This window comes from Drosophila yakuba, chromosome X (genome assembly GCF_016746365.2).
Source record: "Drosophila yakuba strain Tai18E2 chromosome X, Prin_Dyak_Tai18E2_2.1, whole genome shotgun sequence".
In the NCBI taxonomy this organism is placed as follows: domain Eukaryota; kingdom Metazoa; phylum Arthropoda; class Insecta; order Diptera; family Drosophilidae; genus Drosophila; species Drosophila yakuba.
The window spans coordinates 12,047,444-12,072,136 of NC_052526.2; the positions used below are offsets into that span (position 1 = coordinate 12,047,444).

At 43.8% G+C, this 24,693-nt stretch overlaps 1 protein-coding gene across 2 annotated transcripts; it reads left to right on the forward strand.

Annotated features, from left to right (window-relative positions):
• The first annotated feature begins 169 nt into the window (after positions 1 to 169).
• LOC6525129 (amyloid beta A4 precursor protein-binding family B member 1-interacting protein) lies at positions 170 to 21,447 on the forward strand. Of its 2 annotated transcripts, none has more exons than XM_002100931.4 (4): positions 170 to 1,357; positions 14,944 to 16,000; positions 16,097 to 18,333; positions 18,433 to 21,447. In XM_002100931.4, exons 1-3 carry the CDS (start codon positions 1,205 to 1,207, stop codon positions 18,313 to 18,315), a joined length of 3,429 nt encoding a protein of 1,142 aa, XP_002100967.1. In that variant the 5' UTR covers positions 170 to 1,204; the 3' UTR covers positions 18,316 to 18,333; positions 18,433 to 21,447. The 2 variants fall into 2 exon arrangements, with proteins under 2 accessions (XP_002100967.1, XP_039233777.1); XM_039377843.1 differs by lacking the exon at positions 170 to 1,357 and adding an exon at positions 3,429 to 3,784.
• Positions 21,448 to 24,693: the final 3,246 nt, after the last annotated feature.

Below are 24,693 nucleotides of genomic sequence, written 5' to 3' on the forward strand. Positions count from 1 at the left end.
CCCTGGCTGACCGGCAAACAAACTCACCACTCTATTCCCGCTGCGGTGGTTGTGCCCGCTAAGTGCGGTTGGTGCACTCGCTAAACGGTTGTGTCGAACAGAGAGTATCGGAAAATCGATGGCTATCGAACGGAATCGAGTCGTTGCATCGGTGCGTTGTCGCACCACTAACACACAACTTCAGTGCGGCGCGGGCGGGGCGTTTTCGTGAAAATCTACGCACGGACTTTTCGTAGTTACCCGATAGTAGCATCCGTTTGTTTTGTTCCGATTCGCATTATTTTTTTTTTTCTGTTCTCCGCCACTCTGTTTGGCAAGCGAACGCACTGTCCAAGTGCCCAGTTCGAATTGTGTGTGAATCACCGATGGCCGCGGGCAGGCTGAACTGCACCATAGTGGGATGCTGGTTCTGGTTGTCAATGCAAGTGGATGTGGAAGTGGAGGTAGAAGTGCAAATGCAAATGCAATCGGCGCAGTGCGGCTGCAATAAATGAGCAGGATTCTTATTTCATAAAGGACACGAAAGCTACTGCAATTGGAAGGCAAATTCAAATTTGATTGGGAATCATTCGAATTGGAATTGAATTTGTAACTGGAGTTGGAGTTCGGAGTACTTGGTACTGGGTGTGCGAGAGCGAAAGAGAGGGAGAGAGACAGTGCAAGTGTGTGGGGGTAGCAGTCACACACACACACACACTCGCATACTTACAACTCCAGTGCATAAAACTCCAAACTGCGTTCGTCTCTCTCTTCGTTTCGTTTGCTCTCTCCCCTACGTTCGCCCACGCAACGCCTGGCGAGCGAGAGAGAGCGGTATAGAAGAGCAGTGGAGCCGGAGCGAGAGAGCAAGGAAGTGGTTTTTCCACCGAAAATATGGACAAAGGCGAACTGCAGAGTTAGCTGAAAATATAAAAAAGGAACGAGATACAAACAGCGACTGAAATAGCGGTTAACTGCGCTCCCTTACGGCGAATCGTTGAAATTCAAGACGGATCGCTATCGCATTTCTTCAATTATGTCTGTTTCGCTTTTCATTCCGCTGCAGTAAGCGATCGCAACTCAGAAAGGGAGAGCAGAGCGCCACAAAGGCGAAGGAGCAGCAATAGAGAGCGAGAATTAGGGAGAGAAAGAGAGCGTGCGTTCCCAATTGACGACTCCCACTCCCACACACACTCACCCCCGCCCCCTTGCACCCGTAATTACTATGGATTGTGGTGGTATTGCGACACATCAGCAACAACAACTACAACAGCAACAACTGCACTTACTCCAGCAACAGCTACAACAACAACAACACCAGCAGCAGCAGCGGCAACAACAACAGCACAGCCTCGAGGAAGCAGCAACAATAACAAATGTAAGTATCTCCCAAGTTTCTCCAAATGTGTGTGTTTGTGTTGCTCCTCTATTGCTATTTCCTCTGTACTTCATAATTCGCTCCCACACACAAAAAAAAAGAAGTCATGGGGCAGCGTACACAGGAAGAAACTGACGTGTACTTTTAAAGTGTATTTATTTTCTTGAAATTCTTTATAAAAACATTAAACTAGACTGATCTCAGACACCCGTGGTTGGCGACTGTTAGTGTTATAACGAAATTAAATCAACTATAAATCTACGTTAGTTATTTTTTCGAGTGTACTCTACATGTTTTACTCCTTGGCTATGAAAATAACCTAGTAATGCGGTGTGAGAAGATCAAAAGTCTTTGGCATTCGGTGATCCAAAGTTGAAAGATATCATTTTAGTTTGAATTTAGTTTGATAAAATTCGAAGTTTCGAATTTTCCATTCCTGCCATTCAAAGGGGCCAGTGCGGAATTAATAAAAAACCAACACAGAGAGCGGAATAATTAATCTTTGGACCAGCTGCTGGGGCAAAAACCACAATAAGAGCAACAACGATAAATGCTGAACGCTTTCAAGTCCAACAGAATGCCGACCTATTAATTGGTGTACTAACTTTTTCGCTCTCTCTTGCGCCTCTTTCTCCGTTCTTGCCCCATTACTTTCACCGTGCATAAACGCTGAAAGAGTTCCCGATCGCTGTGGTTCTGTTTTTCGTTTTTCGCCTCTGAGGTTCTCGATTTGTTTATGCGCGGGAGGCGGAGGAAAACCCGATTCCCGACGAAAGACGATGTGCGATGTGCGGATACCATGGGGTAACAACAACAACAACAACAACAACAACCGCGCAGTTGTTGCTGTCCCTTTGTTTTTACCGCCCCTCTGCCACTTCACTTCCCAGCAGTTTGTGGCACAACCCCAACAAGGAAGGTCGATTAGTTTCTGGATCAGGATGGTAAAAAACAGCTAAAACAAAGTCCATTTGGGCGAGATAATAATCAGACCCAATAACAACATCTTGTTTATAAGTGAACTTTATTTAAACCATATTTGAGCATGCAAATATCGCTTGGCACTGTATCGATAATTGTGTTTTTAGTTTAGGCGTATAATATGGATACATTTTGTTACAAAGAAAATAAACCTTTAAAATTGTTACTATTAACAATAGTTCAAGCAGTTAAAATGGTTTAACAATTGGAATCTCCCTTTAGAGTCCATAATATCTATTATATTGAATTTATATTCTCCATATCTTTTTTATAATCCGTTTGAGTCCCTTTGAAAGTAAACCCTGTTTGTTGTCAAACAGTGTTTTGTACACTGCACACACACACTTGGTATTTGGTATCTACACTTTAGAGTGAATTGTCAGGATGCCACGACGTGACTGCGTGCAGCTCAAGGACGAGGACATGGGAATCGTACTCCCGGTGCGTGTCAAATTTGCCTAATTGCGCCCAGAGGTCAGCAAAATTCTGAAAAACTGCGCTTGCCCAACCATTTCTGTTTGGCCAGCACGCAAAATTTTCATTTCCCAAAAGCAAATATTACACATCAGCATAAAAGGTATGCGTGTGGTTGAGTAAACAGTTTTTAAGTAGGCAATTTTGCATTGTGTCAAACACACACTAGTTGGATAGAAAACTCATGGGAAAACGTTTCAGAAACAGTTGAGAACTCTATTTTGACTCCATTTCAATATCTTGTTTACGTTTAGAAGACCTAAGTGAAACAACTTGGGATAAAATTTACTTTAACTTAACTCAGTCGATGAGTGCCAATATAATGGTAATGTAAATCCTTTGGATTAAAAAATTTTGCAGTTATAAACATTTCTCTAGTTTTACTAGACACATCTCTAGAAAAAAAATCCTTTAAATTCAAGATTCGCAGACAAACGAATGATTTGGTGTTGTTATCCCCGATTTGTAACCGTGTACGCACTTGCATCCGTCGTCCAGCGCTGCCAACTTGCTTGCATCTGCAGCCCGGTTGGCAGCGCCGTCGGCTCTCTCGCTCCCGCTTGTTGTGTTTGAGTTTGAGTTGCTGCGCTTGTGAGTTTCTCAGCTTGTCGGTTTCCGACTGCGCCATTTGGGTTTCGACCGACGCGCGCAGGAGACGTGACATCGCAGAACATCGGCGAACGGAAAACGAACACGAACACGAACATCAACAACGAGTGCGAGTGCGAGAGTGATTGGAAGTAAAGAGCGCGCGCGGAATTCGAAGTGCACAATTATTCAATTTTATTTTTATTTTTTTGACTTTGCGTTCCGTTTCGGTCCAAATACGTCGCCTTCTTTTGTTTTTTTTTTCGCTTTTTTCTCTTGTGCGCTGCGCTTATTAAGTTCCTTTAAAGTGCCTGGACCATTGTGTTGTGATTGCCGCTTTTACATACACAAACATCGCAGGAAGAGGAAGCAGCATTGTGCGGGGTAAATGAAGCAATAATTAAAAGTGCCCTTTATTAATTGCCAAAAGGGCGAAAGTGATGGGTGGAACGGGGTGGAGAAGAAGGGTGCAAAAGAAAAGAATTCGACGACTTTAAAGAAAACCAGAACGATTGGCATTAGAATCAGTATATTTTATCATTTCCTAACTACCGATAACCTCATTTCACGGCGACACATGTGCATATCTCTTTGAAAAGCAGAACAGCGAAGTGCAGATGAATACTGGGCAGTACAGTAAAGTGTGTTAGATGCACACAAGTGGAAAACTAGACATAAGCGAGAAATGTAACTCAAAATTTTGTTGTCAAATATTTGCCGCCGCAATTGATAGACACTTGTAAATATGCATTACAAAAACCAATTTGAACCAGCTGAAAAATTCAATGATTTGAAAAAATTATTAAATCCCTCCGTTAAACTAAAATGATATATAATATTTGGGTTGGAATTCCACCATTTTGACAAGAGCAGGGTAGACCTTGGGCTCATTTAGCCATTGTTTACTGTGCCTTTCCATTTGTTGCGCCCCCCCAAAAAAAAAAACGGAACTTGCAACGCAAGCGTGGGTGGCAACCCTGGCCACCACGGCTCTCCCTTGTGATTTTCGCCGGTTTTTGGCTCAGTCATATGTGCGTCATTCCGCTCCCTCCTCCTTCGCATCCGCCACCGCCATCGCCATCGCCACCCCGCAGAGAGTCACCCGCATTGTCGACTCCTTGGCCACTCTCTATTCTCGCCCACTCCTTACTCCGCCTTCGCCAAATTGCTTCTGCACGTTCGTCAAATATTTGCTCAACTCTTTTTAATTACATTACACACACTCACACGCATTTACCGCTGTTACCCCGTTACTCCTTTTACCCCTTCACACGCAGAAAACAGTGGCTTACGCAGAGGGGGGCTACAAAACACTCCACTTTTGGTTGTTAGAATTCGAGTATGCAATAAAGTCTTCATTAAAATGCAAATGGGAAACACAAACAATGTAAAGAGTTAAATAGAAACCCCCCTTACGATTTACTACGTACACCACTGGCACGCACACAACAAACAGCTTGTAATTGCAGATCTCTCGCCGATTTGACGGGAGACTGGACCAAAAAGAGAGCTGCATTTGGAAAAGAGTGACTCACGCGGCAATTCGTGGAAATTCTGTGATTGATTTTATAGATTCCAAGCGAGAAAAAGACACTGGACCAGTTTTCCGATCATAGCAGGCCCATTAATTACACATGTACATACACATACAGATATACATATCTTGTTTTGGGCCTCTTTCATTTATCGCTGTTTGGAGTTGGGGGTGTCGGGCATTCTCCATACCTCTAAAAGGGACATAGATATGTATGAACATATAAGAGTCCATAAAGTATCAGCATATCCTATCTAGACTGTAGGATCTATGGAACTATAACAGCTAGAGAAATGCGAGTGGATCTAGTTACATGGTAGTTAGATTAAAACAATTCCAATCTTATTTTCAAGGGGATTCGATTAAGAGGAAATCTTGACCTGATTGATTTCGGAAAATGTACTGCATTGCAATGCTTACTTTGGTAATGGTCCACTTGAGCAATGGAAATGTACTGAGGCGATTGTGTTGCGATTGCATTGGCCCTATTTGATGGTTATGGTCTTCTGTTGGGGGCCCCCAGCCACCCACCCACACATGTTTGTTTCGTAAATCCCTGAACAACGCAATCGCAGACGTGAAATGAGATTTTCATCTACAAAAATATTTAAAGTTTTTAAATGGCTTGCAGCGAGATATTGACAAATTTTTGGATTTCTTGTGCTATTTTCCGTTTAAAGAAGGGAAGGGAAATGAATTACAAGATAATTTCATGGTCAATTATTTAAAAGAATATATTTATTTTCAGTTAGCTTATTATCTATTTCTTTTGAAAATTGTTAGTACGTAAATCATATCATTTCTTTTCTTTATTCTTGTTTTTTTTTTTTATATTTACTACCACAACTGGAAAATTTTCAAACAAGATATGCAAATGTAAAGGTATAAGTACGCACTAGAAAGCCCCTCTATAAGAAAGTACCATAAAGTTTGTGATCACCTCATATTTGGAGGTACGACACTTTTGGCTGCATATTTTGGGTGTTCTGATTTTACGATTTTCTTGTAGCACGCCCTGCTGCCTCTGATTTGCTTTGCTTGTGCTTGTGCTTCGGTTCTTGCTTTTTGCTTCTGCTATTCCCTTTCTGCTTTTGCTTTTACGTATGTACATGCGATGCCGGGTGCGACATCGTCAGAATTTTTATGCGGCAACTGCGACGCTGTTCATTTGTTGTTGCTGTCGCTGTAAAAATTTTATTATCGCTTGTTTCCGTTTAGGAACCAAAAATGGGGAAAAATAATGTACCGCACACGCAAACACTCGCCTGCGTTTTACCCGAAAGCATTTTCCATGATGGAAACCATCGTTTAGTAAAGTACGGCAGTTGAAAATGGCAGTTCACGCATTAAATTAAACGAAAGAAAGGTGTCGATTGTGGGCGAATGGGTATTTAAAAAAATATATATGAAATGAGTATAGGCAAATGTAATGAAGAATATATAGACTTAAGAAATATTAAACCGATTAACAGTCATGCTATTTCCCCAAGCAATTATCTGGCGGAAGTTCTAGATAATATAATTATAGACTGCGCCTTTTTTGTCGCCATTATGCATTGCGAAATCGTGAATTTGTAAATTTATGTTTCTGCCCTCTTACTAATTGGTGCCACTTGGTGGTTCATTTCCTTCACCCACATACTAAATGTATTCTAACCGTCTGCATTTCGCAATCTTGAGCCACCTTGAGGCATTCGGTCATGGATGGGCCAGTCCGATAATTCTTTCTGATTTTGATAATGCTCATTGCCACTGCTTCTTGCCGAGCATGCCGTCCAATTTAGCCTCTACTCCAGTATGCTATCGTTAGGAAAATGAAATTGTATGGATGTTACCATTCTGGAAAGAGTGGTTCTTTGTTTCAGTGGACAATGAATAGTTAGTGCCCTAAGATTATGTTCTGGGTCAAGGTCAGTCTGTGCAACAATAACAATCGTTTATTGAGCAATAATGATATCTTCACTACCTGCATGGAACAGCCATTATGATGGTATACTGATCTGTAGAGAAATGCGATCACTTTATCTTCAATTTTTGTTAATCAACAATTATTACTCGAAACCATGAGCTTCAAAGACATCAAAAGTGCAATTTCAGTCATTTATGTGCATAGCATTAGTTTATTTGTAGCATAGTGTTTTTTTTCTGTTAATCTCACAGTATTATCTACTGCATATGCCCAATTAGAGAGTTTCCCCATTTCGTTTTCCCTCATCTATTGATTTTCCTCCCCCCTTTCGCTTCTGGTGATGCTGCTGCTGGGTCTCGGGGTCGATGGGTCTCGTCTTCATTTCAAAATAAGCGGACATTTTCTCGTATATCGTATTTTTAGTTGTGGTTTTGGTTTTGACTTCGGATGGGGCTCCCCTCCGTTTTCGCCTTTCCCCATGCCCCATGCCCCATGCCTCATCCCTCATGCCCCATGCCTTTCTTTATTCCCCACTCATCTTCCGCCATCCGCAGTGGGCGTCTGTTACACATTGTAAATTATATTTAAACACGAGCTGGCGTTCGTCGTCTTTCGATGCGGATTCGTACTCGCAGTTGGATTTCGATTCCGATTCGGATTCGGATTTGGTTAGTGTTGTCGGAGCAGATCGGTTTCGATCAGAAGGCAACTGCTGCGGGAATGGGATCGGTTGGGGATCGGGGGGAGGGTGGCGGGGTCTCTGTGCGCCAGCAAGTGGGCGTGCAGTGAGCCAATTTGGCTAATAGATTGTATTTCGCTTCTTTGCCACACTGGCGAGGGGGAGGGACGGAGGCAGAGAGAGGAGAGAAAGAGATACACGAGTGCAGTTGCATGCATGCATGGGATGGGATTATTTAGCACACTGAACTCTGCGTTAAATGGGACTTCGGTCACACTGTAAATCAGTTGGCTTGCTCCCAATTCAAATGCGGCTCCATTCCCATTCCCATTCCCGTATCCATTTCCATTCGCATTCCCATTTCTATTACTATTCCTATTCCTATTCCAATTCCCATTCCCAGGCTCAATGTTTTCGCTAATTGACTTCGTCTAAAGTCCGCAATAAACATTTCAGCAATTTAAAGCGGACTCGCACACTCAGACATTTCACACACACACACACACACACACACACATGTGCGTTGTGTTTACATATGCAAGATCTAGATATAGACTAGATGGACTGTATAATTTATAGATGGTCTTTAGCACATTTTGAATTCCGCATTCCGTTCCTAATTGATTCCGTTTGAAGAAACGAAAATGTTCTGCGTGGGCTTTGCATTTAGCTTCCAATTTGCCGAATTAGTTTCTATGATATTATAATGCACATTGATCGGAATTGAAATTGGAATTGGAATTGGAATACAAGCGCGCCCATTTGGGCCAATGATTGATTGAAAGTTCTGTGCTTATCACCGGCTATATATTCCCCAGGGCGACAGCAGCCACCCCCAATCTCTTCTGAATTGATTGGGCTGCAATAAAAAATTTGTCCAAATTAAGAAGGGGTGGGTAAATCGACCATAAAGCTTGTAATCACACATTCTGATGATTTACAATTCGGCCCAAAAAAGAAGAAAATTATAACGAATGCGAGACCCACGAACCCCAGTCCACGCTCTACTACACTGCACTTTGCAGTATCAACAAGTAATTGATGTTGATGTGCATATGGTAGCTCTGGTTGAGGAGGCAGTGGAGGGCAGGGCACCGAGGGTTTGCTCCTGGACAAAGGGAGACCGATTCGATCGCACCCGGAGTGGCAGGAAGAGGGAAGGGGAAGGGGAGCAGCTCTAGTTTCAAGCATTGCTCTTGTTCTGAGTGCACTTGAAAAATAATATGCGTCCATATCGAATGTATATCTAATAGCATGAATTACAACAAGGATGTTATATCTAATAGATTTTGCTAAGGAATGGTCGATCTAAAATAGGATAAAAATGGTTTTAAAATGGTTTCCTGAAGAATTCGCGTGAAGAAAACCTACTGAACCCACTACTTTTTCTCAAGTGTACTTTGCGACACGCCTTGCATATGCGCAAATGGGATAACCAACCACCGCTGGAGGATGTACTCGAAAACGCATCTGTTCCATGGGTCTGCGACGTCTGAGACGGAGACTATCTTGATCTCATAATCAACGGAGTGCGGAGTGTGTGGTGTAGTGTGTGCGGCTCAGTTGACTCAGGGGTTGAAGAAACGGGCAAGATGGTAGAAACAAAAACATGCTTAAATAAGCGGACGAACGGACGTCATCAGCATTTTTTTTTGGGCCTGCTCGCTCTCCGTTTGCCACTTTGCATTGTGTTCAAAACTCGGTGGCAGGTGCAACCTCTGTTTGTTGCCATTGTTGTAGAGGTTCCCCAGCGATATGGGCATCGAATCGCAATGGGTATGGGTAGATGTAGGTATGGTTATGGGTATGAATGCGTAGCAGCAGTTGCCCCGAAAAAAAAAGGGGCGAAACCTCGGATCCGATTTATTGTTGATTATATTGTACAGGCGGCAGCTGCATTTAAGGACACGCGTCACTTGCCGCTCCTTTTGCACGCGCCACACAACACAACAAAAAAAAACAAAATAAGAATAAGAAAAGGAAGCGGAGAACGGTCTTCGTTCTTCGGTCAACAACGCAGATTTCTTCAACTTGCCCATGGTCTTTATTCCGAGCCAAGGGTTTCGAACCGCTTCTCAAGTGGCATCAGATGTTTCCTAAGGATCGCGTGCGCTGGTTTAGTGAGTTTCTCTGTCTTCTTCCGCTTCCTGATGAGTTGCAGAGGGCTTTTTTCTTGATGGGGGACTGAAATCGGGAACGGTTGTTAAGGGGATAAATATGATTGTTGATGACGCGTCTCCTTAATTGTTCAGCTGCTCTGTCAAATGCTTGAAACTGTCTCAAAAATGGCGATTAATAATGCATTTACTTGGCAATCGTGTCAGATTGTGGGGATCTAGCAATATGACAATATAAAATCAGTTGCGGGAACCCCTGGGCAGCATTTCCGTTTTCCGGCAATGTGGGTTGTCCTTCATAGTTACTTACTCTTTGGTTTATTCCGTTGCATCGCCTTGCCTTGAACTTCAGCGTACAGAGTCAGAAATTCGGCATTCGGTTTGCAATGTCATCGCTTTGCAAAGGCAATTAGTAACGATACTTTAACAATATCAAACTCTACAAGCTGCCTAAACGTATCAACTTGATATTATTTGTCTGTTTGCGGTACCACAGATTACTTTCCCACCAATTTCATCATATCCATGTTCCTTTCTCTCCGTGTACAACGGGGGTGAACCTCCAATTAGGCTGCTTAACGAACCAAACCCAAAGTCAAACCGAAACGAAACGAAACGAAACGACGCAAAGTTAAGCAAAGTGTAGTAAAGTCAACTGAACTCAAGTCAACTCAACTCAAGTCAAGTCAACTCATCTAAAGCCGAGTTTGAACACAACTCTGTTGCTTCTTGATGGTGGTGATGGTTATGGTGATGATGATGGCCGAAATGGTGGCGTAAATTCGAGCTGTGACATTATAAATTCTGTATGCCATATACTTGCATACATATATATTATTATATATATTCGTTTTACGAGCGACAATTTCGCCAAAGGAGCGAAACGCCTGCTCTATAAGGCCGTGGCTCCATGACTCCCCGGCTTTTGGCTGTGTGTGAATGGGGCCCATTAAAAGTTAAATTTAATGTATTAATTTATTTTCTGTTTGCCCGCCAGTGTTGCTTTTTGTCCACTCTTGTGTGTTGTTCGTGGTTTTTGTTTTTGTTTTTTTTTTTTTTTTTGGCAACGCTGTTTGTTGTTTTTATTAATCGACTGCGGAAGTTGCTGTAAATGTCCACAAACATGAGAATATTCATAATGCGTTTGGCCGGGCCTTGAACAAAGAGCCCCCCTTCCCCCCCGACTTTCCCGCCCATCTGGTTTGTTCCACCTCTAAACCCACCACCCGCCCCCCTTCTGTGCCATTTTGGGGCAGCTCCAGTGACGTCAGTGGAGAGAAGGGAAGTAGGGAGCGACGGGACTCTCGCTTTTAGTTAATTACTGGCGATATTATTGTAGTGTAGAAGTAATTACTTTGCTGCTGGCTCCCGCGGGAGTGGAATGAGCCCCGAACATGCGACTTTGGTTGAGTAGGTCATGAGTGCTGAGTGCTGAATGTTGGGTGCATGAGTGGTAACCACTTGTTAGATGTAGTTAGATGGGGCACCTTGGGTGAGGTAGGTCCATCAAAAGATCACAGCAGCCCCAGCACTTGGGGCTTAAGACCCAGCCTCGAATCGGACCCAAAAACCAGCTGCCCCCCCGCCCAGCTCTTCGGTCTGTCTGTTCATACAATTATCGGATCCGCTGGGTTATAATTGGTTTATCATGGAAGTCGGCAAGGCGGGCCGCCTGGTTGGCGCACCATTGATTTAGGCTCGTGTGCTTCGCCCAAGGTGAACAACAGAAAACCGATCCGCCAAGAACATTGAACTGCAGCTGAAAATCTTATGTACTTATTTACAGATCGACTGCGACTGAAACGCGGCGTTTCACGGAAAAACAGCAGTCGAGTGGTTTATCCCATTTCAGACTTTTGAGACACTCCGATTGTAATTTAAAACACCTTTAAACACAGACGTTTCAATAACGAGGCGATTTTATTGCCAGCAGTTACAAGGAAAACAAAAACGGGGAAGAGTTTTGCAGCAGCAAAAGTCAGCAAAACATTCCACTTTATCATGTGTCGAATTTGTTACTAGGAACAAATGTTTATGTGGGGCAAGTTCCATTTCAAAGTCAGGAGCAGAAACTATAAAGTATTCAGTACTGTGGGTAATTACAACATTTTGCCGCCTTAAAATTATATGGTATTTTAGATTAATGCACGTATTTGTGCCAAAATGCCGCATAAGTTGTTATGAATTGAAAGCAAACTTACGTGAGTAACTTATAGTCATAGTAGCAGAAATGTATAATTAAGTGTTTGGCTGCAACAGGAAATTGCAAAACGCCAAGCTTATTAGTAATACTCGTTCGCAGTGAGCAGAATTTGTTGGGCGTTTAGGCTAGGAACTTTCATTTAGTAAAGCTGAGTTCACAAACAACATGCTGTCGCCTTCTACTTTTCCATTTGGACTTGTGATGTTGACACTTGTCTGCGTAAACTGATGGTCCAGCAAATAGAAGACAGTGGTCAGCAGAATAGTTCACTAATTACTGTAGAAAATGTTATGTCTTTGGGGCCAGAAAATCGAAAATAATCAAGTTGCCTTGGTGGTTTATTACTTAAAGGTATATAACGATGAATTTCCATGTTTCATGTTAAAGTCACCTAGTTTTTGGTTTTTATTTCCATTTCGTGACTATTGCGGCTGCAGTTGAGATAATGCTTATGAACTCGAATACATTATCGTTGTGATTCTATTAGGAGGTATACATCAGTCGTACGAGACGTTTTCCGCTTCTGTTGCGCTATAATTCCCAATGGGTTTTCGCGTAAACTGGATTCAAACCGGTTCTGATCCCTGGATTGATAGCAATAAAAAAACGATGAAACAAATCTAGGCTAATTAACGACCTTGTTCATTAATAAGCCCCACAAACATGCAGCTTGCGAAAATCGTTCTCTGTAGCTAATAAAACTGACACCAAGATCGTTTTGTTGAACGAATCTTAAAGTGTTGCCGCTTTTTTTCTGCGTGTAATGGAGTGGGAATGCAGGGAGTGCAGTGGTGAAGCGACCTATGCAAATATGCAAACAAGAGTCGTAAACTAACAGCAACAAATGGCCGGTAGAATGGGATTCTGTGTGGGGTCTGTGCCTCCACTTCTGACCCCCGTGTCCATCCATTCCCCCCCTGCCCTCCTTTCCCCTTACACCCGGTCATGTCAATGGGAATCTGTTGTTGCGGCTGTCATTGAACTTAGTGGACAAGCGATTGCGGGTTTTTGAGGGAAAAGGGCAGCCGTGGGGTTTATTAGAAGCCGCCTCCTCTCACTCTGTGCACTCCACATTCCGCTTTCCCATATGTATTTATGTACACTTCTGTTCATAAATCAACGCTAACCAAGCGGGGCGACATGTGCATTGTTGAATGGAACTGGAACTGGAACTCTAACCTCGTTTTAACCTTCCCCGTATCCACGCACGATGATGTATCCACATCCACATGCACATACATATCCATATCCATATCCATATCCATATCCATATCCATTCCATGTCATCATCAGCAGCCGCTGCCCTTCTCGGTGCGTTGAGCAGCTGACACTGATGGCGGATCATCACGAGTCCCGGGTGGAGTTCACTTGAGTAAAGTGCCAATTACCTAAAAAGAAAAATAAAAAACTAAAACAACAACAGAAACCAAAAAACAAAAACTAAAACAAAAAACCTTTTCGAGCCACGCAATGACTCATTCAGTGGAGCGTTGAAAAGGCCATAAAGTGAACCCAACTCCATTGGCAGAAAGTAAACGAAATGAACAAAATGACCAGTAAGACGTCGGCGGTTGTCAGCGATGTGACATGTATCATAGCCAGTTGCGATCAGATTGAGTGGATGTGTTAAAAAGCTGTGAAGACTTGAAAGACTTGACCAAACATGAGCACCACACTAGTAGTTTCTAGGGTAATAAAACAGTGCTTTACTTTTAGAGTGTGTAACCCAATCCATCGGGCATCGTTATATGTAAAAGAGTTGCCGATTCCCGAGCATGGTTTTTAATATATATTTGTTGGTTCCATTCAAATCTGTCTTCAGCACAAGTCGTTCCACCTCTTCCGTCTTTCTCTTTCCCTGCCCCTTCCCCTTCCCCTTAACCTTTCTCTTGGCCAACTGCCAGTCATTGTGATTGTTTTTGACCCCCTCCCTCCATCCCTCCCTCCGTTCTGAGCCGCTTTAATACGTGACTTATGCCCTGGTAAATTACTTAACACTCGCCAGTCGTCGGCCAGCTTCAACTGCATTATATCGACAGTGCGGATTCGTCGTGAGAAACATCAGGAGCAGTAACAAGCGATAAAAAAAAAGCAGTACTAATACTAGACCATATCGCCAATGGCCATTATAGCCATTTGGCTGGAGAAACGCCAAAAGTACTGGACTTGGAGCGAGGAAAGTCGGCTTAGCTTTTGATTGGCGAGCGTCAGCAGTGTTAGCGAAATGCACAGCAAGAAACTAGTACCTAGTTATGAAATGATTTGGGTTAGCAATTGAAAACTGTTATGAAACTCTCTCACATGAATGAATAAATATTTTTGCGATATAAATATCGTTTGGTTCTTGAGCATTTCGTTGCGTTGGAATCTGTTCGAAACTGATAAACAAAATCGTTGAATTGATGTGTGTTCCGTATCAGTATTTCTCCAGGTGTGATTGGTGTTGGCGGCGGGAAGTCGTTGTCGTCCAAAAGTAAAATGTGTAACGTGTTTGAAGCGACAGAAGGCGACAGAGGAAACGGTTGGGCCAAGCCAGCTGCATTGGCCAACCGACTACATACTTCAGACTTTTGACTTCTGACTACCGACAATCGGCAATCGCTAATCGGAAAATCGTCGTTCGCCAGCGGACGCTGCATTGGGGCACGTTTCACAGAAGCAGCCACAATGGCAAACAAGATGGGGAGCCCTACTGATAGTACTCGGGTATTTCTGGGTCTCGTTATAAAGTCAAAGTTCCCCCAACTATTATTATCATCTGGCGCATTTTAAATTCGAACCATGGCGACTCCACATCGCGTAGAATCGGTTCAGGCATGTTTTACATACATATCTGCTACGTTTTGTACTTTAGTTTGAGCCAATGTTTCTGGGTCGGAACTGATAAATTATGGTCACTTAAAACAAACATAGTTTTAGAAACATTAGACCGATTGGAATGACCGGAAGGGTGTTTATATTTGAAATGGAATTTCATGTTAGAGAAATTTATATATAAATAAAAATAAATATATAATGGTTTTTCATTGGAAAGCATGTTTACTAGACTTTTATAAAGTATATGGTAGCTAATCCAGTCTTGTCGCTTTCCATCTTTCCAGATCAACCTAAGGGGCATCTTAGTTGGCGGCGCTGCCAGCGGAGCAGCGGCTGGTGGTGCGACGACAACGACAACGACGACGACCGCCGCTGGCTTCGTGGCTGGTGGGGATTGCCCGGTGATCGGCGCCGGTGCTGGCGCTGGCGTCAAGCTGCGCAGGCACAGCGATCGTCCCCTGACGCCGGAGGCCAAGCAGCTCTCCCACACATACCGCATCTCGATGGCCAACCTGGAGGATTCGCAGGAATCGGAGCTGGACCAGATCCTGGGCGAGCTGAGTCTGCTGGAGGCGCAAATCAGCTACACCGAGGCGTCCATGCTGCCCGCCATGTGTGCACCCAGTGCCGGCGCTCAGATGGCACCGCCACCTGGAGTGGGCCAGCTGCCAAGCAGTGCTCCGTCGATGGTCTCCATGTCGGCAGCATCCTCGCGCTCCCATTCGCGCACCAACAGCACCATCTCAGCGGACGTGAGCAGCTGCTCGTCGTCCGGGATCTCGGAGAATGGACACGGACTAGGACTTGGCGGACCTGGATCGGCCGGAATGATCGTTCAGCCACCGCCACCGGGCGGCATGACCATGGGTATAACGCTGGGCGTTGTCACTCCCCGCGAACCGCGCACTGAGTCGCCAGACAATGACTCCGCTTTCAGCGACACGGTTTCGCTGCTGTCCAGCGAGTCGTCGGCCTCCTCGAACACATCCCTGCAACAGCAGCAGCAGCAACAGCACCAACAGCACCAGCAGCAGCAGAAACAACAGCTGGCCGGCGCAGAGAAACTACTCCACGGTGTCCATGGCCAGCACGGTGGCCAGCAGAGTGGCGTTAACAGCATCACGAAGGCGGACAAGATCCAGTTGGCACTGCATAAGCTGGAAAGCGCCCCCATCCGTCGGCTGTTTGTCAAGGCCTTCACCTCCGACGGTGCCTCCAAGTCACTGTTGGTGGATGAGCGCATGGGCTGTGGCCATGTAACACGCCTCTTGGCCGACAAGAACCACGTGCAAATGCAGTCGAACTGGGCGTTGGTCGAGCACTTGGGCGATCTCCAGATGGGTGAGTGTTTTTGAGTATGCACTGTGGATCATACTGCAGCTTATTGGCGTTAAGTAAGGGCTTACATGTACTAATAACCTATTGCTTTACCCACAGAACGCCTCTTTGAGGACCACGAACTGCTGGTGGACAACCTGATGACGTGGCACTCAGACGCCGGCAACCGAGTGCTATTTCAACAGCGACCGGATAAGGTGACGCTGTTCCTGCGGCCGGAGCTCTACTTACCCGGACCCCAGATGGCGCCCGGATGCCAGCACGACGAGCAAACGCGGCAAATGCTGCTGGACGAGTTCTTCGATTCGCACAACCAGCTGCAGATGGACGGACCGCTTTACATGAAGGCGGACCCAAAGAAGGGCTGGAAGCGATATCACTTTGTGTTGCGCTCCTCGGGTCTCTACTACTTCCCCAAGGAGAAGACAAAGAACACGCGAGACCTGGCCTGCCTAAATCTGTTTCACGGCCACAATGTGTACACTGGATTGGGCTGGCGCAAGAAGTGGAAGTCGCCGACTGACTACACCTTTGGCTTCAAGGCGGTGGCGGACTCTTCGCTGGGCAAATCGTGCCGCTCCCTCAAGATGCTCTGCGCTGAGGACCTGCCGACGCTGGACCGCTGGCTGACAGCCATCCGCGTCTGCAAGTACGGCAAGCAGCTGTGGGACAGTCACAAATCGCTGCTCGAGGATCTCTGCCTGAGCCGCGACGATGCCGTCTCGCAGTCGAGCTTTGCAGCCTCCATGCGCAGCGAGTCCATCTCGAGCATCTCCTCGGCGGTACCGTCGCAGTGCGGCAGCGTTTCCTCGGCCATCAGCAGCATGTCCAACTCGACCAGCGGCCGCACATCGCGCGCCTCCAGCAGCAGCTCCAGTGGCTGCCTCTCGGACGACAACAACGCCTTCGACTCGGAGTTCACCACTGGCACCATTAAGCGCAAGCCCTCGATGAAGCCCAATCTCCCGCTGACCACGATGACACGCCAGCTAAAGGAGGTGGGCGAGATCACCATTTGCGAGAGCGCAGGTGGCGATGCCAGTTCCCCGGAGCGCAGTGGTACTCTAACGCGTCGCCACAGTCGTCGCAAGTCGCAGGAGAGTAACGGCAGCGGCACGCTCAAGCGTCGCCCGATTGCCGTGCCGGTGTCCACTGTCGTCAAGCAGACGGAGCCAATGGGCAGTGCCTCGTCCACCTCGTCCAGCAGCAACTCTACGCCGACGCCCACACCCAGCATATGCGCCAAACCGCCGCCAGGCGATTCAGCCTCGCTGATGTGTTCCTCAACGCTGTCTTTGGACTCGTTGCCACCGCCCCCGCCGCCACCAGCTTTAGATGGATCGGAGGACCAGGATGTGTACGGGTCACAGCTGTCGCTGGCCTCACTGCCACCACCACCTCCGCCCGAGGATGTGCTGGCCATGAACTATGCAGAACCCTCCAGTCCGTCTACTCCCACACCAATGAGCACTCCAATGATCATGCCCAACAGCAACGGATCGTTGCCCCCGGCGGTGCCGGCCAAGCCCATGAAGCCAGCAGTGAAGCAGGCGGCGGGCGGTCTCAAGGCCGCGCCACCATACAAGGCACCGCCGGATTACGTGGGTCCCGCTCTGCTGCCCGGGCCGCCATTGCCGCCGCCGCCTCCCGCCCAGAAAAAGGTCTCGTTCGCAGACTCTCCGGTGCTGTTGCGTCGCAAGATGTGCTCACCAGAACCCGTGCTGCCCCAGCGATCGCCCAGCACCACGCTCAGCTGTCATTCCAGCTCCAGCGCGGGATCGGCCTACCAGACCTATGCTCCCGGGCCTATGTTGCCGCCGCGTGCGGATGTGGCCCGCCTCTCTAGCCTGAGCAACGGCAGCAGCAGCGAGGTGACCTCGCCAAAGCGCCTGCAGGAGTCGGCCTCGAATCCGCCCCGCGACTTCCTAAAGGATCTGCAGCGCGTGATGCGCAAGAAATGGCAGGTGGCGCAAAAGTGCAAAGCGGAGCCGGCGACGACGCCGCATGAGGTCCTGGGCTTCCGGGACTTTAGCAACGAGGATCTTCTGGCCGCCCACAATCTCAACTCCGGAGCCAATTCCTCGCACTACTACCGCGAGACGGCCAACGTGAGCCACTGGGTGAGGAAGCACTACGAGTATGCCCACAACGCGCTCTACGAGAACGTGCACGCCCAGGCGGCGGCTGGAGTGCCTGGTGGAGAAGCCACCACGCCTCCACTCCCACCTCCACCTGGTAATTCAGTGGCAGCTAAGAAACGTCCGCCGCCGCCGCCTCCGAAGCGAAGCGACAAGACGCACCTGACCAACCGGGTGTAATGGCATCAGAGGAGAAGTGTAAGTCATCCGCTAAAGTGAATGCACATTCACCAAGGTGAACAATTCACTTTGACTATCGGTAATTTGTGAACCATGGCTAATATGTTTAATTTTCAGGTGAACCCGCTTACTTACTGAGATCCTCGTTCCAAAAAGGATGGATTTGCGTGCATGATCACAGTAATACACTTGTCTAAAAGAAAGCAGAGAAAAGAATCTTACAAATTCCTATTTAAGTCTAGGCGACAACAGAGCGAGATGGAAAACCACTAATTAAAACCTACATATATTTTCTAAGAATATGCTATGGCCACGCCCAATTCTCTTACAAAAGTATTACGCATAATAGAGAATCAAGCTGTTGAACTTCTTCACAGTTCAGAGTTAAGCCACATCAAAAGTGTCAACAAGAAAGATTTTTAAATTTCTGCTAGAAGCCAAAAACGTCCACACAGGACCTTCTTGCTGTTAATCGCATATTCAAACTAAAGTTGTGTCTTTTATCTTTTTTAAAACTTAGTTTTAAGAATATTTGTATCAAAAGTTTAAACAAGAGTCAATAGTTTCAAGATTCTTCATTACATATTTTTTTTGTTGGCACTCTTGGCTTGGTTTTGGCTCATTATCTATATTTTCATTTTGAAAATCGAAAAAATTCTGCGGTACTCAACTGCGGAATGAAATGCAAAATGCAAAAAAAAGGAATTCTGGCATTAGTAAAAATATTTAAGATACATTTTAGTTTGTAAAAAGAAAAAATGCATTTTAGAAACGATAGTGCATTATTTAAAGAACACTAAATTAGCGCTAGATAAGTGTACAATGTTTTTATATATACATGCACTCTTTTAATTGTTTAGTTGCTCGTAGTATTGATTTTACATATTTTTTTTTGCGATAATCTTTGTAACGGTAGAGTGAACGTTTTATAAGCGCATGAAATGCGCTGCGCTAGCAAAAGGAAATGCCTTATAAAGCATATAAACCTAAAAAGGGGAAGCCCTGCATAAACACCTAATATACATAAATACACACACATAGGTACATGTGTTGATCTATCCAAATGATTTGCTGTTTAAAGCGATACTATTCTCCCTTTCTAAATTTGTAATACCACTTTGATTGTTCAGTTTATAAAATCAAATGCTTAGTTTCAAAAGATTTGTCAAGTTCCTCAATAGTGTTAAAGTTGTATTTCTCTTTGTGCTTAGAAAACAACGCAGATAAAGCAGACAGATCAGCCATAAAATACAATTTGTATGTGCAAATCAAACTATTTATATTGAAGGCAATAAGAGAAAATGGAACTATTTCTGTACACAAATCAAATATGTATTCATATAGTAATTGTAATTGTAATAATATATAAATTAATATTTGGCTACATTTCGCTTGCGAATTTTGTTTCTCAACATATAATTTTTGAAGCGTTCCTATAGGTTCAATTTTTATATGCATATATTAACAACGTTCGGCGAAGCTTAATGGCTTTGGATTCTATATAATCGATGCAATAATCGAATAAATTTGTTTAGCAATCCCTAAGTGATAGATTGGCAATTATCGATTTTGTATTGATTGTAATTTGTAATTGTTTTTGTGTAGTAACTCGTTTGCCATTTGTTTTATGTGTATGTTTGTGTACAGCCTGAAACAGCCATATATATCCATAAATATAGGCCCATATATGTACGTGCATGTGTGCATTTGTGTACGTTACGCCAATATCAGAATATCAGCTTAAATGTCGTTGCTGCACGCATTGCATATATGCAAGTCTATATGATTCTATATGAAGATTTGTTACGTTTATACCGGCTTGTGTGCTGCGATCAACTAGTGATCGAATCCATCAACTAAACTTCAACTTCGCCTTCTCTCTCCAGCCATCCTAGAAGTGTTCGGACTCCAGTCCTCCAGTCCCCAGATACCCTGCATCAGCTAGATAAGCCTGCTTTTGTTGCCCATCCTGTGTCACAGATCCCTACATGTGAAATATGTGAAACGTTCGTTTTTAAATACAAGTATCTAACTTGGGTTTATTATGGTGAAATTGCATTTTACTTTCCTACGTATACAACACTAAAGGGTATTATGCATATAGATCTAGATATAAACATACTTAAATAAAGGAAATGCCAATTTTTTAAAGCTTAAATTTATACGAACATATTTTTTAGAAACTATACGCTATATATATATCTATATATATATATATATGTGGTAGGAACACAAGGATGTGCCATAGGCGCCGTCGTCGTGTCGAAACAAAAAAAAGGGAATGGAAAACCTGCAACGTTTTTTGCTAAGGAATGTATTGAAATCTAACAGAACCTAGTCATTAAGTCCACGATAAAAGAAAGTACATTAAATGCTAAATAAATTTATTGAAAATGACACGCATATACAAAAGAAGGTTAAATCTAGAAACTTACTCGATGCTTTAGCTACAGAAAGCATTTTAACAATTTTAGTTTGCCATTTAACACATTATTTGTATTCTTTTGTTTCCGTTCGTTTGCTTACACATTTCGAACTCAATGTATAAACAATTAAGTAATGCAGTGAAATAAATCAAGGTTCAACTAAAAGAACAGAAATCAAACACAGAACAGAATCCTAATTATGCTAAATAAGGAAATAAGAAAACTCATATTGCAGCCCAAACTAAAACTAAATGAAAAGACTACTTACTCACTTCAATGGAGGTGAACAGAATAAGTAAGTTTATTACTATATCGCCGACACATTCAGACATCATATAATTCATATGCATTAACTACAAATTTACAAGTACAGCAACGGAAAACTATGACATCTAACTAAATAAATCAAAGGAAAATTCAATCTAATAAATAAAAACCAGAAATTCTTTGCAGGGCTATTATATAGTGAACAATGTTGCCATTTGATACCACTTTTTTCCACAAATCAAACACATTTGATATGAAAATATATAATACTATATATACCTTATATTCCGCATCAAATGGAATTTTTTTGTAATTTTGATAGAAACATTCAAAACATAATTAAAACGAAAGCGAGCAACACACAAACTGTGCGAATGAAACGTGTTACGAAAACTATGAAAAATAAATGCGAGAAATGCCTAAGAAAATTTGAACAAAATAAAGTTGCCATTTTATTTGTTGGTGGGTCGCACTATAAACTAACAATATGCATTAGCAAATAACGCAATCAGGATGCGATATCATGTTGTGCTTATCCATACTTCACTGTACCTATGCCCAGCACACGCCCACTTTCAAGTGGAGGGGAACAAGCGAAGATTTGCAAATTTACGCATTTTAATGTTCTCGCAACGAAACTGACCAGGATCGCCGCTTCGAAGGATGTGAGCCTGCGCTGCCCCAAACTCCTGCGTCAACGTCGACGTTGGTAGCGGCAGAGACTGCGGCAGCGGCAGCAGCCTCAGTCGACATAATTTTCAGTTTCCTTGCCGCATTTTGTGGGGGGCTTTTTTGTCTTTTTGGTCTTTTTGGGCGTTTTTTGCGAGCTTTCTTCTTTGGGGAGTGGGGCACGCACTGGCTGCCCACTGGCCGAGCAAAAGTAAGAAGAAGACGAAGATGCAGAGAAAGGGTTGCTCTGCATGCGTGTGTGTGTGTGTGTGTGCGTGTGTGTGTGTGTGGGGGGGTTTGTGTGTGCGGACCTTTGCTTGGCAGGCATTTTATTTATGCTGCGTAGTCGCTTCCTTGTAGCAGCCCCCTCTTCAGTTGTTTATGCCCGTCAGACGGACATTACAGGGTATATATTTTATTATGCCAAAAGTTATGCAACTGGAATAAGGTAGCGTCTAGTTGAGAACCTGTAGATCAGGAAACTTGGAATAATAGCGCAGCTCTACTAACAAACTAATATGATACAAATTAAAATAAAATTGTGCGATAATTTTGAAATTATTTTTTCAAAAGTTAAAGTTTTAAAATAAAACTAGTATATAGGAAATGGATAGCAGTATATTATTAATGTTTTAAGTTGGTTTTGAAAACCCAAAATATATTTTTAAGCCCGACTTCATATACAGCCGTGGACGTATAAATAGCACAAAATGAAGTTCATCTTTTGGAATAGTTTTTTTAATTAACAAATAATTCTTGGAAATAAAACAGCTTTCGTTCTTCATAGCTTAGCTTTTAAACTAATAAATTAATTAATCAAAATGAATAAATGTTAAAAAAAAAAGATGTGGAAATTAGAAAACTAAAAAACAACGAAAAATGCGTGGTCACAGAAATAGCACAATTTCAAAATATCTTAAATTAATCATAAAAAATAAGTTTAAAAGTAATTAACGTAAAGCAAATTTAATATTTGGTTGAGTATCCATGATTTTCGATGACTGCGTTACATCTTCGACCCATACTCTCCACAAGCTTCTGACATCTCTCCTTTGGAATGGAGTTCCAGGCTTCTTGGACACCTTTCCACAAATCGTCAAGATTCGAACATTTTTTTTTTGGATATCATAACCTTGACGTCATTCCATAGATTTTCTATAGGATTTAGGTCAGGTCTTTGAGCCGGCCATTCCAGAACTTGGATGGATTCGTCCTTCAACCACTTTTTAACGACACGAGATGTGTGCTTTGGGTCGTTGTCGTGCTGGAATGTCCATTTCAGAGGCATGATCTCAAACGTAAATGGTTCCATTTGATTTTAGAGAATGTCCACATACATAAAGCGATCCACTACGCCATTGATCCGGTAAAGCGGACCCACACCATGCCAGGAAAATGCACCCTAGCACATAATGGAACCGGCACCGTGCTTAACAGTCTTCATGGTGTACCCAGGGTTAAGAGCTTGGCCTTTTGGACGACGAACAAATGTTTTACCATCGGGTCCTATGTTATTGATTTTTGTTTCATCGCTCCAAAGGATGTTTTTCCAAAAACTCAGGTCCTTATCCCGGTGGGCCCGTGCGAAACTTAATCGTTGCGATATGTTGCGTTTTGACAGGAGCGGCTTTCTTCTGCTGATGCGTCCAAAGGGGGAAGCTTCATTTAGTCTTCTTGCCACTAATTTCCTCGATACATTTTTGCCACACTCTTTATTTATTTCCTCCATAATTTCGCGGGAGGACTTGAAAGGATTCGCCTTGCTCTTCCGTACTATGAGCATATCTGTACGCGGGTCAGTTTTTCGTGGCTTTGGTTTGCGTTTTTTTTTGATTGGTCAAATATGCTGTGTTTTCCTTTGCTACCTTCAGTGCATTATATACCATTTTCCTCGAACATTTCATTATTTTGGCAATTTCAGCAGGTGTATTGACAGATTCAGTTAGGTTGAATATCATCCTCCTTTCTTCAACTGAACAATGCTTTCCTCGACCCATTTTTTTAACTTTTGTATTAAATTACAATAATTTGTTGACGAAATTTTTTAAATAACGAAAAAAACTTAGGAAAACCACTTTTACACGGAATTTGCTGTAAGTTCTTTAAAGTGTGCTATTTCTGTGACCACGCTAAATAGTGGCTCGCGAACGAAAATTAAGCATAAAGCAGAAGAAAAAAATGATAATGGTAAATTTTTGGGTTGTACGTCATGTAGAAGAGAGCAATAATCGATTTACATCAAAATTTTTGGAATCAAAAGCCAAATACTTCTGAAATAATCGATCTAAAGTTACTGTTCTGATGTGTGCTATTTATGCGTCCACGGCTGTACATATGATACAAATATATGTGAATATAGATTTCGCAACATACATACATATGTGATTCTGGTGGGTATCGGTTAGTCGTGGCATCCTCTGCTGTTTAAATTGGCAAGTGCCGGCGGGCGTAACGGCACCACCCCCTGACCACTGCCTCCTGGTTGTCCTGGTCGCCCTGCTCCTCCCCCATCCGCATCCGCATCCGCATACGCATCCTCATCAACGTGTTCGATGCTCCGAGCTGCGAACCCTTCAACCCGTTCGTGCGTTTGCTGTCCAGCTGGAAATTCGCTTCTGCTCCAGCTCCAGCTTCGTTTTGTGGGCGCTTTTGGGTGGGTTTTGGGTGGTTTTGGGTGGCTTTTGGGTGGTTTCCGAGTTGGGTGGTGGCTTCTGATGGTGGCCAGTAGGTGGGCTTAATTTAAGCGGGTTTTATTTTTTCTCAATTCCTCTCCCCGTTCGCTCTCTTTTTTACATGCCTCTCGCTTCTCCGCCTATTTTTTGTGTTTTTTATTTGATTTTGCTTCGCATTTTTACTTTTTTTCGGGGTGGCTCTCTGTGTATGTGTGTGTGTGTTAATCTCGTTATGTTGTCCTTTGTTTGAAATGCCCACTGCTGCAGCGCTGCCGCGTCGCAGTCGACGTCGCTGCTGTAACTCTTTCGTTTTTTTATTTTTCTATACAATTTGATATACATAT

Coding starts and splice junctions, on each gene's coding strand:
- LOC6525129 (XM_002100931.4), top strand. CDS start 1,205: ATGGATTGTGGTGGTATTGCGACACATCAGCAACAACAACTACAACAG. Junction 1,358..14,943: donor AAGCAGCAACAATAACAAAT/GTAAGTATCTCC, acceptor CCATCTTTCCAG/ATCAACCTAAGGGGCATCTT. Junction 16,001..16,096: donor CTTGGGCGATCTCCAGATGG/GTGAGTGTTTTT, acceptor CTTTACCCACAG/AACGCCTCTTTGAGGACCAC.